General features: G+C 40.4%; 1 protein-coding gene across 1 annotated transcript in view; it reads right to left on the bottom strand.

Moving 5' to 3' along the window:
* The window catches only part of CD109 (CD109 molecule), a 134699-nt gene that overhangs the window by 106874 nt on the left and 15721 nt on the right, over nucleotides 1-12104 (bottom strand). The window contains exon 3 of the mRNA XM_024996919.2: nucleotides 5502-5530. Within this exon, the coding sequence (XP_024852687.1) occupies nucleotides 5502-5530 (29 nt within the window). The remainder of the gene's footprint in view (nucleotides 1-5501; nucleotides 5531-12104) is intronic.

The following is a 12104-nucleotide window of genomic DNA, read 5'->3' as shown; positions in this document are numbered from 1 at the left end:
CATCCACTGGTAACAGTGGAAGGACACAGTGAGAAGGAGACTGGAGGAAATACTGGGGATGTTAAGCAATCCTCATGAAAGAGTCTCCCTGTGCCGGACCCGCAGTCAGTTGTAACCTGCTTCCGATGGTGGTGAGGATCAAAGGTAGTAAACCTCCTGAATCTCTGCTGGTAAACTGCCTCCCACCTTCTCCCACAATTACTGAAAAGAGTTCCCTGAACTGGTAATAAAGGGGTTCCTTATCTCTTATACAAGAACCAATTATTTACCTACAGAGGTTTTGGATCCTATGTGTTCAGCTGAAGTCACAGGGCTGGGAAAAGACGTGGTACCCAGAGACAGACACTGTCTGACAGCAAGACAACAGGCCGGGGGTGTTCACTCCCCGGGACTTAGATCAACAAGATATCAACCAGCACCTGAGCTGAGCACTGTTGATCCTCAGTCATGCTAAGTCTGTTCTGGGTATACGTAAGCACAAACCCTCCAGGTGGATGACAGCTCCCCACCCAGCGAGGGGAGCTCTCTAAATGACAGAGGGATGATCGGAAAAGTCCCTGATGGACAATAAACCCCAAAGTGACAACAGATTCCTGACTCTAACCTGGCCCATCTAAAACCATCTCACCTTCTCTGAAAGAGTAACTGTCTTAAGGAAACTGAGACGACACAAGAGTGTTCAATCCTACTTTATTTCACTAATAACTCCAGTTACCAAAAGTAATGGCAATTTCAATAACTTTCTAAATAAAATTGAGAAACGTAAGATGATAGTTTCTATTTTAAAATATATTAGTAATTAAACATTAAAAGCATTCTAATTTTATTAGGAGGTTGGGATTAACATATACATACTATTATATGTAAGATGGGGCTTCCCAAGTGGCTCAGTTGGTATAGAATCTGCCTGCAATGCAGGAGACCTGGGTTCAATCCCTGGGTTGGGAAGATCTGGAGAAGGAAATGGCAACCCACTCCAGTATTCATGCCTGGAGGATTCCTTGGACAGAGACTACAGGCTACAGTCCATGAGATCACAAAAATTCAGACACGACTGTGCAACTTTCACTTTCATATGTAAGAGAGATAATCAACAAGGACCTACTGTATAACACAGGGAACTATACTCAATATTCTGTAATAACTTATATGGGAAAAGATCCGAAAAAGAATAGATATATGTATATGCATACATGATTCACTTTGCTGTACACCTGAAACTAACACAACATTGTAAATCAACTATACTCCAAAATACAATTTTAAAAAATTTTAAGCATTTTAATTTTAAAAGCCACTCCCTCATTTTACGTTTTATTTACAAAGAGAATAACAGAAACTTTTTCCAGCATATTTTATACAAAAAACAACCTTTATGTTAAGCATAAATTGCTTTTTTTATTTACTTCTTATTGAAGGCTGACTTCACTATATCAGAAGCAGAAACAATGAGCCAGTCAGATATTAAAAACACATTTGTTTTAATACAGCCAAAATGTTCATATTTTATAGCAAAAATCCATGAGGACCTTAAAAACTAATTTTAAATATTATATTTGCAAACATCAGAATGCAAGTATGCTTTTAAAGATGGGTCTATTTTCATTGAAAACTCATAAAAATGCAGAACCTTCTATTTTTGCCAAGCATTATCAAATTTTCCCAGACACTTTATGACTAAGTCTTTAAAGTTCTGTTTTACTAAAAAAGGATCTAGTCCTAAATATAAGCTCTAGTAAAGTTTTCAACAGGTAATTGCTATATCTATATACAACAGAAATAATGTTAAAGACAAATATGAGATACTGGGGTAAGTATTTCATATAGTTAAGACTTTAAAGAATAATAGTAGGGCTTCCCTGGTGGTCTGCTGCTGCTGCTGCTAAGTCGCTTCAGTCGAGCTCAACTCTGTGCGACCCCATAGACGGCAGCCTACCAGGTTCCCCCGTCCCTGAGATTCTCCAGGCAAGAACACTGGAGTGGGTTGCCATTTCCTTCTCCAATGCATGAAAGTGAAAAGTGAAAGGGAAATCACTCAGTCGCATCTGACTCTTAGCGACCCCATGGACTGCAGCCTACCAAGCTCCTCCGCCCATGGGATTTGCCAAGCAAGAGTACTGGAGTGGGGTGCCATTGCCCCTTCTCCGCCCTGGTGGTCTAGTGATTAAGAAACCACCTGCCAATGGGGGGGACACGGGTTCAATCCCTGGTCCAGGAAGATCCCACATGCCTGTGTGCAACTAAGCCTCTGTGCCACAGCTACTGAGCCTACACTCTAGAGCCTGTGCTCCCCAAGAAGAGAAGCCACTGCAATGAGACGCCTGCAAACCCTGTCTAGAGAGCAGCCCTCGCTCACTGCAACGAGAGAAAGCCCACGTGCAGCAACAAATACCCAGTGCTGCCAAAAATAAATTTTAAAAATTTCTTTAAAGAATAACAGGAGTGAAATTTGCAGCTAATGATAAATGGGATGAGTACAGTGTAGAGGAGGGTTACTGGAATCCCAGCCCAAGTGCTCTGGTCCCACCCACACGCCTACTCCTTCCAGCCTCACTACCCTCCAGCCAGTGCAGCTGTGGACTTCTTTGAGGAAAGCAGTTACTATGCTTCAAGCTGTTCTTCCTGAACTTAAATCTCACCCTCTTCTGCTATCAGACAATTAAGTCACACAGGATTTATTTTAATCTTCTCATTGTAATATTCTTTCAACAGAGTTAGGGACACAGACATGGGGAGCCAGCACCTAAAGTCTGAGGTCGTATTAACGCAGTCTAATATCTTATTGTCATTAAGTTTGGGGGTTTTCTTAACCCCACTCTGCCTACTTATGCCTTCATTTCCCCTGCCCCTACTTTCTATTATTACAGCAGTATATTTCTTAGTAAGGTAAGTACAAACGTAATAGGTAAGAAATACAATAGTTATGAGAGGAGTATGTCAAGGCTGTATATTGTCACACTGCTTATTTAACTTATATGCAGAGTACATGGTGTGAAATGCCAAGCTGGAATCAAGATTGTTGGGAGAAATATTGGCAATCTCAGATACGCAGATGAAACCACTCTAATGGCAGAAAGCAAACAGAAACTAAAGAGCCTCTTGATGAGGGTGAAAGAATAGAGTGAAAAAGCTGGCTTCAAACTCAACGATCAAAAAACTAAGTTCATGGTCCTATCACTTCGTGGCAAATAATGGGGGAAAAATGGAAACAGTGACAGATTTTGTTTCTAGGGGCTCCAAAATCACTGCAGCCATGATTTTAACAGTGACTGCAGCCATGAAATTAAAAGACACTTGCTCCTTGGAAGAAAAGCTATGACAAATCTAGAAAGTGTATTAAAAAGCAGAGACATCACACTGATGACAAAGGTCTGTATAGACAAGGCTATGGTTTTTCCTGTAGTCACATACAGATGACTTGTACAGACAGTTGAACCATAAAAAAGGCTGAGCACTGAAGAACTGATGCTTTCAAACTGTGGTGCTGGAGATTCTAAGAGTCCCTTGAATTGCAAAGAGATCAAACCAGTCAATCCTAAAAGAAATCAACCTGAATATTCACTGAAAGGATTGATGCTGAAGCTGAAGCTCCAATACTTTGGCCACCTGATGCAAAGAGTCGACTCACTGGAAAAGACCCTGACTCTGGGAAAAATTGAAGGCAAAAGAAGGGGGTGGCAGAGGATGAGACGATTAAATAGCAATACTGACTCAGTGGACATGAATTTAAGCAAACTCCAGAGACAGTGAAGGACAGGGAAGCCTGGCATGTTGCAGGCCATGGGGTGGCAAAGAGACAGATACAACTTAGAGACTGAATAAAATCAAGGCCTTTTTATAACGGATTGTTTGTGCTCAGTCACTCAGTTGTGTCTGACTCTGCAACTCCATGGACTGTAGCCCACCAGACACCTCTGTCCATGGAATTTTCCAGGCAAGAATATTGGAGCAGGCTGCCATTTCCTACTCCAGGGGGAAGAACTGTTTGGGAGCACTGTATTCTCTAAGAGTGTGAAAAGTGTGAAAGTGTTAGTCACTCAGGCATCCCAACTCTTTGTGATCCCACTGACTGTAGCCCTCCCCCCGCACCCCAACAAGGCTCCTCTGTCCAAGGAATTCTCCAAACAAGAATACTGAAGTGGGTAGCCATTCCCTTCTCCAGGGGATCTTCCCAACCCAGGGATTGAACGGAGGTCTCCTGCATTGCAGGCAGATTCTTATCAGTGACCCACCAGGGAAGCCCATTCACTAAGAACTCCCCCTCAAAATGAATGTGGTTTCTGAATGTGCTTAATAAGCAAACTTCAAGAGGTAATGGGGAACCTGGCTTATCGGGAGATGCTGACCCTACATAAGTGTGTAATGTGTCAAGGTCAAAGTCATTACTCATCTAGTCCCAGAAAAGTACACCAAATTGTCTTCTTGGTGGATGCTGTGTTTAACTATACATTAAATGTGTGAAGCTCCAAAAGAAAACAGTTATAAAGGACAGACTTCCAAATCAAAGCTATGAGAAGCAGGACTAGTTAAGCAACATTGAATAACCAGGTTTCTTTTTTAAAAAAATATAAATTTATTTATTTTAACTGGAGATTAATTACTTCACAGTATTGTATTGTACTTCACAGAAAACAGTTATAAAGGACAGACTTCCAAATCAAAGCTATGAGAAGCAGGACTAGTTAAGCAACATTGAATAACCAGGTTTCTTTTTTAAAAAATTATAAATTTATTTATTTTAACTGGAGATTAATTACTTCACAGTATTGTATTGGTTTTGCTACACATCAACATGAATCCGCTAACTCTTCCCACTTCTACAGCAGATGCCACAGCATGTTTACATCTCATTTCACCTCCAAGGTAGCCTCTATGAAACAGACTACACTTTTATCCCCTTCTCCGGGGCTGGGACCACGGTGAGGTGAGCCAGGCACTTGCCTCAAGTGTAAAATTTAAGAGTGTGCCAAAAAACTCAATAATCAAGTAACTCAATAGCAAAAAAACTCAATAATAAATAGCAAAAGCAATACAGAATTATGACACACAAAATATCAAACTTTTAATCCAAGATAGGATCAGTATCAATTACTGATTTTTGTTTGTTTGTTTTGCCTCAAGCAACAATTCTGTTCAGCGAGGCACTGCCCTTTTCCAGGACAAAGAAACTGGGAGGGAGCAATAATGACACACCCAAGACTGTTGTGCTCATTAGGGCAGAAGCAAGACCAAACCCACCCAGGTCCCTGTGCAAATAGTCCAGGCCAGCTCCCCTCAGGAAGTTCTCTATTTGACAAAAGGAAAATCTCTGCGATGAGTCTGAAGAGGCTAATAACCCATCTCCCTGGAGTAATATTATCCTTAAATAATCTGAAGGTGGAACTGAACTCCAGCCAAACTCACAAGGCACGCAAATCAGTATGAAAGTCAACAAAATCGGAAATTCATTTCACTGACATGATGTATAATTATGAAACCAAAGTTTTAAAATAAATACTTACTGATGGAAGAATAAGTGTCTTGAAAGAGCCTAAAAAGGAAAACAGGGAAGAAAACAGTCATAATTTGAATATGATGATATAACATAAAACTCATTAAGACTCTCCTAATATTCTTTCAAATATACAGAGTATCATAAACTTACTAAATCACAAATTTATTTAGCCAAGCCAAAACAACTTTATTAAAGCCCAGAACCCCTGAGAGATTATACATATCCTTGTGCCAAAGAGTTAAAAGGCTATCAGTGGGTGAACCTCTTCCCAAAACCTAGGTTCTGCTTCTCTTTTCCACGTTCATTTTTGGTGTCAGTGTTGCTGCTGCTCCTCTTGCTGTTTTACGGTTAAAAATATTTGAGGGACACTTCACACAGTGTACAGAAAGAAGCTGAGGTTCATTTCTAATGAACATTTCTCATACACTCATGACAGACAGAAAAAAGGAAGGCATTAGTCACATCAGGGTTGAGCTGGGACTCCTAACTGACCCATTAGTATTAAAACGATGCAGACTTTTTTCATGTAAGTTACTAAACAAAGACTGCTAATTTAACTCATGCCAACTTCTCATCAAATCTATTTACTGCTAGGGAAAAATGTTCCAAGTTAAAAATAAAACAGTACTTATTCAAAGTTCCCATTTAAGTGACATGAATTTATAGGTGATAACAGGCCCTCAGTTTCTTCATTCATTTAAGAAACACTTATTAAGGGTAACCCAGTAAATAAGACAGACACAGCCCCTCTCCTCCTGGAGGCCACGGGCATCTACCCCATGGGAACAGACAGGCATAGCATGCAACAGGGGTCAGGCCGGTGGCTTCTGCAATCAGACCACTAGTCCTACCCTTGACATGTTACCTAATTCTCCAGGTTCAACCACAGAGCTTCCCTGCTAGTCCAGTGGCTGAATTAGCCTTACAACACAGGGAATGCGGGATCAGTCCCTGGTCGGGAGCTAAGGCCCCACATGCTGCAGGGAAAGCCACCATGCTGCAACTAGGACCCAATGCAGCCAAAGTTTAAAAATAAATACTTTTTAAAAAAATCTTTGAAATCAAAGAGCTAAATAAATGGAGAGACGCTCAGTGTTCATAAATAGAACAACTCAATTATCAACACATCAGTTCTCCCCAACTCGATCTTTAGAGTCAACGCAGTCCTAATCAAAATCCCAGCAAGGGAGTTTATGGATATCAACAACCTGACTCTAAAGTTTACATGGAAAAGCAAAAGACGCAGGCTAGCTAACCGTACTGAAGAATAAAGGTGGAGGAATAATGCTGCCTGACTTCAAGACTTACTATAAAGCTACAGTAATCAAGACCATGTGATACTAGCAAAAGGATAGACAGATCAATGGAACAGAGTTGAGAGCCTAGAAATAGACTCCATGAGAACAGTCAACCAATTTTTTTTTATTACTTGTTACTGGAGCATAGTTGCTCTACAATGTGTTCGTTTCTGCTGTATGGCAAAGCAAACCAGTTAAACCTATACATATATCTACTCTTTTTTAGATTTCCTTCCCATTTAAGCCACCATAAAGCGCTGAGTATGGAGGAAGGCAACCCACTCCAGTATCCTTGCCTGGAGAATCCCACGGACAGAGGTGTCTGGTGGGCTACATTCCACAGGATGGCAAAGAGTCGAGCACAACTGAATGGATTTAGCACGCACACACAGCACTGAGTAGAGCTTCCTGTGCTACCCAGTAGGTTCTCATTAGTTACTATTTCATACACAGCAGTGTACATACGTCAGTCCCAATTTCCCAATTCATATCATTCCCCCTCCCCTGAGTAACCATAAGTTTGTTCACTATATCTGTGACTCTATTTCTGCTTTGCAAATAAGTTCATCTGTACCATTTTTCTACATTCCACCTATAGGCAGTTTTAGGTGACAACTGTTTTTCTCTTTCTGACTTACTTCACTCTGTATGACACTCTCCAGGTCCATCCACATCTCTGAAATGGCACTAGTTCATTCCTTTTTACAGTCCGGTAATATTCTATTGTACATCTGTACCGCATCTTTATCCATTCCTCGGCTGATGGACACTTAGGTTGCTTCCATGTCCTGGCTATTGTAAATAGTGCTGCAATGAACTTCAGGGTGCATGTATCTTTCTGAGCTATGGTTTTCTCTGGATATATGCTCAGGAGTGGGATTGCCTGGATCAGACGGTAGCTCTATTTTTAGGTTTTTGAGGAACCTCCATGCTGTTCTCCATAGTGGCGGTAACCAACTGACATCCCCACCAACAGTGTAGGAGGGTTCCCCTTTCAGTACACCCTCTCTAGCGTTTACTGTTTGTAGATTTTTGATGATGGCCATTCTGACTGGTGTAAAGTGACACCTCATTGTAATTTTGACTTGCATTTCTCTAATAATTAATGATGTTGAATATATTTTCATCTGTTTGTGGGCCATTTGAATGTCCTCTTTGGAGAAATGTCTATTTAGATTTTCTGCCCATTTGTTGATTGGGTTGTTTGTGTTTTTTTTTGATATTGAGCTGCATGAGCTGTTTGTATATCTTAAAGATTAATCCCTTGTCAGTTGGTTTATTTTAAAATATTTTCTCCAATTCTGAGGGTTGTCTTTTCTTTATTCTTTCCTTTGCTATGCAAAAGCTTTTAAATTTAATTAGGTCCCATTTGTTTATTTTTGCTTCTAATTTCATTACTCTAGGTAGTCAACTTATCTTTGACAGAAAAAAAAAGGATTTTAGGGCAGTAAAAATACTCTGTATGATATTATAATGATGGACAAATTGTCATTATACATTCAACAAAACCCATAGAATTTACAACACCAAGACTGAATCTTAATGTAAACATGTAAACTATGAAGTTTGGGAGATTATGAAATAACAACACAGGATCATCCTTGGTAAGAAAAAAATGTACCATTCTCATGAGCAATACTGATAATAGGGAAAGCTAGGCATGCATGATGTCAGGAATAATATCGGAAATCTGCAAAAATAATTTTTCAATTATGTGAATGTTCAGATTGAATATGATGATGATAATGGCCAGATAACTGGAACATTCAAATAAATAATGGAGTATAACCTACAGAATAAAATAAGAGCTTATGAATTTATGCTGGTATATAATTTAAATGAGGGAGAAGAAAAAGTTACTTTTTTTTTTTTTTACTATTTTTAATTAATTTTATTGAAGGATAGTTGACTTACAATGTTAATTTCTCCTGTAGAGCAAAGAGATTCTGTTATACATATACATTCTGAAAAAGTTATTCTTTACCATAGAATTCCAATTAATAAATGTAAAAGGAATCATGGAATTAGAAAATTTCACAATTATGATAATAACTAAGACAAATTACCAATTTTGTGTGTATATGTAGAAGGACTAAGGCTCGTGAGAAATAATAAACTATGGTTGTTTGAAGCTCCTAAGTGTTGAGTGGTTCATTCACAGCAATAGATAACTGGAACACATTTGAAATAAAAAAAGATTCTCTAGCAATTTTAAGTATTAGTATCCTCATTTTACAAATGAGAACCTGAATCACAGAGACCTTAAGTGAGTTCCCCAGAGTCACATAAAAAAGAAGTAACGGAGCCGAGATTCTAAGCCACTGCCTCCGCTTCTACCAGCAGTTGTACTTTCGTTCTTGTACTCTACCCACCTTTGATTACATAAAAGCTGCACATCCTGGGTAGCCTCTTTGTGTATGCTCCTTACTCCCTCACGCAGACAGGTTCAAAATCACAGTCTCTTGGACTCCCTGCTCCCCTCGACTCTACATTAATCATCACTGGGAACCCAGACACTCTTCCATGAAGTTTCTCCCTGCCCTTAGAGGAGCCGCAGTGGTGGAGCTCATTAAACAATTTGTGTAATACAAAAACCTTCTGAAAAGGAGATACCAACTGGACAATTTCTCAGCTCTTTTTATCCCTTCTTCACACTACACAGTCTTGATACATTTGAAGTTAACTTCAAGATCAGAAAAACTCACCTTCAAAGGAAACAACCACAGGTGTCTAAGGTTGGGTTCCCTGGGAAGCTAATTCTGAGATGGTGATGAAAAAGCAGGCATGCGCCTGGGACCAGCCCTGGAGAAGAGGGGGTTGTGGAGGCAGGACTGGGGAGGAGGAGGGAAGGAGCTGCAACGCAGGCTCCAGATACACCCATCGGGAGCCCTCAGAAGCCAGTCCGACCCCTGAGAGCTGTCCTGAGTAGGGTTGGCGGGGAAGCTGGGCCTCCCCCAAGGAGGGTGCAGGGCAAATCTCCCTAGTGGGTGCAGTCCCCGAGGAGTCAGCTCAGAAGGCAGTGGGCTGCAACATCCCCCAGCGACTTCAGAGAATAAGTCTTCATCCCTGATGCGCTAGTTCTGGGAGGGAGGCCACGGCACCCCACCACAGTGTCCCACAGTGGAATAAAATCAAAAATGTTAAACTGCAAGGAGCTCTTCTCCCAACAAGCCAGCATGAGTGATGATAGAGGGTCACTGATTTTTCACATCTTTAAGATAAACCATCAGGGTTGCCTGTTTTGTCAGCCCCATGACTGGAGGAAACAATGTGCTTCCTTTCTGCCAAGAGAGTTACCTCCCATCACTGGCAAACTCACAAAGACTAAAGGCTGTGTGTGTGCGTGTGTGTGCGTGTGCGTGTGTGTTGGGGGCAGGGGACGGAGAGTAATTTATTTTTATCTACAAGACACTGAGCAAGGAGAAAATAAAAAAGCAGCTTCGAGTCTACAATCCAAATAAATCCAGTAGGTTGATTAATAGGAGGTCAAGCATTGCAGCAATTCAAAGCCAGCTACCCAGATTTGAAGTGCAGGAAATCCCATTCATAGAAATTTTTCTTAATTTTTCAAATTTATTTATTTTTTAATTGAAGATAATTGCTTTACAGAATTTTGTTTCCTGTCAAACATCAATATAAATCAGCCACAGGTATACATGTGCCCCCTTCCTCTTGAACCTCCCTTCCCATCCCACCCCTCTAGGTTGATACAGAGCCCCTGTTTGAGTTCCCTGAGTCACACAGCAAATTTTAATGCAGCTCTTCATAGAGTCCAAGTTTCGAGGGATTTTCTCATCAGAGAGGAACTGGAAGAAGGGGTGGACTGCAAGCCCAGGTCCCACTGCTCTGACAGGTGACCATGTCCACCATAGACTCAAGAAACACACAGCTGCCCTCAAAAGCTGGGGTGCAGGAGAGAGGTCTGCCTACCCCTAAATATTGCTGGATTCAGGAAGTGGCTTGAAGAATGTGCAAAGAGATCCAACTTAAAGCCCTCTCACTTGTTCCATGTGTCCTTATTAAAAGGTCGACTTGAAGTACTTGACATTTTTTTTTAACTTGCTGTCTTCCCTCTAAATTTACAAGGGCAGCTTGGAATCTCCCAGGCACTGGGTAAGTCTTATTTGAAAGTCCTAACATTCTAGCAATAATTTATAGCAGCAAAATATAAAATTCGGAGCAGTGTGGTAGGAGTGCCAATGAGAAATAGTCATCTCTTTCTCTGGAGCTTCTAGGTTGAAGATGAAATAGATGGTATCTGCAAATTGTTGTAAGCAATTTTTTCTCCTTTTTGCTGGGGCCTTTTGCTGAGACTCAGACACAGGAAATAGTAACCACCTCCCAAAAAGCTGCATGTCATTCTTAATCACTGACTAAACATACATTATGTTCTGTGAAGCCCTTCTCAATGTTATTGCAGATAACTCTGTAAAACTCAGATCATTTTTGTGTTACTACCACAGAAAGTCGATCTTAACATCCTCCAGTGCTTTGGCCTTCCCAGAGCCACCAAAACCACTCAAAAGAAACCTTGTTTTAAAGCTTCACACTTGGCACAGGCCTGAGAGCTGGCCGTCATTTGATTTACAAATAGAGTCAAAGCTATTTTTAAATCGTGTAATAAGCATACTCAAAAACTAACCTTTCCTTAACTTTTTAAACACACTCCATTATGCCATAGGCTGCCTCTTCTGACATCTGTGCTCACCAAACAGCTCTGCAGAAAATCGCTGAAGGAAAGGAGAATGTGTAATTGGAAATCCAACCGGGTCCAGAAATATTCTCTACAGGAAAAAAAGGGTTTTCTACCATGTATGTGCCTGACTTAGTGTTTACTGGTGAATTACTTTTGACAGCTCTCTGCTGTTCAGTAATATACAATAAAGAACTTAAGGAAATCACCTTTTCAGCTAAAAAATTTGATCTCTTTACCAAATTAAATATTCTCTCATCAATACCCTCATTATTCAGCATTTTCTCTGATTACAAAGGGACAAAGTGGTAAATGGGGTTTCCACCACCAATTTATGGAAGGCAAAACCTTAAAATATGATTCTGCTTCATGATTTAATGTCATTTTTAAGCCAAGGAACTCTTCAGTGAACAAACTCATTCTAGACAGAAAACAAAAGTACTTCGAGCAAAACAAAACAAAAAAATGTCCTTTGGTCCCTTACATACTTCTTTACTTTTTTCTCTCTCCTGCCTCTCCTTGCTTACAAATGTTTCTTTTTAAAGAATTTTACAATTTTAGTTATTTATTTATTTATTGGCCACACTGGGGCTTTGCTGCTGCACAGGCTTTTCTCTAG

This window comes from Bos taurus, chromosome 9 (genome assembly GCF_002263795.3).
Source record: "Bos taurus isolate L1 Dominette 01449 registration number 42190680 breed Hereford chromosome 9, ARS-UCD2.0, whole genome shotgun sequence".
In the NCBI taxonomy this organism is placed as follows: Eukaryota; Metazoa; Chordata; class Mammalia; order Artiodactyla; family Bovidae; genus Bos; species Bos taurus.
Note: the sequence above shows the minus strand (reverse complement) of the source record. Positions and strands in the feature narration are given on the sequence as shown.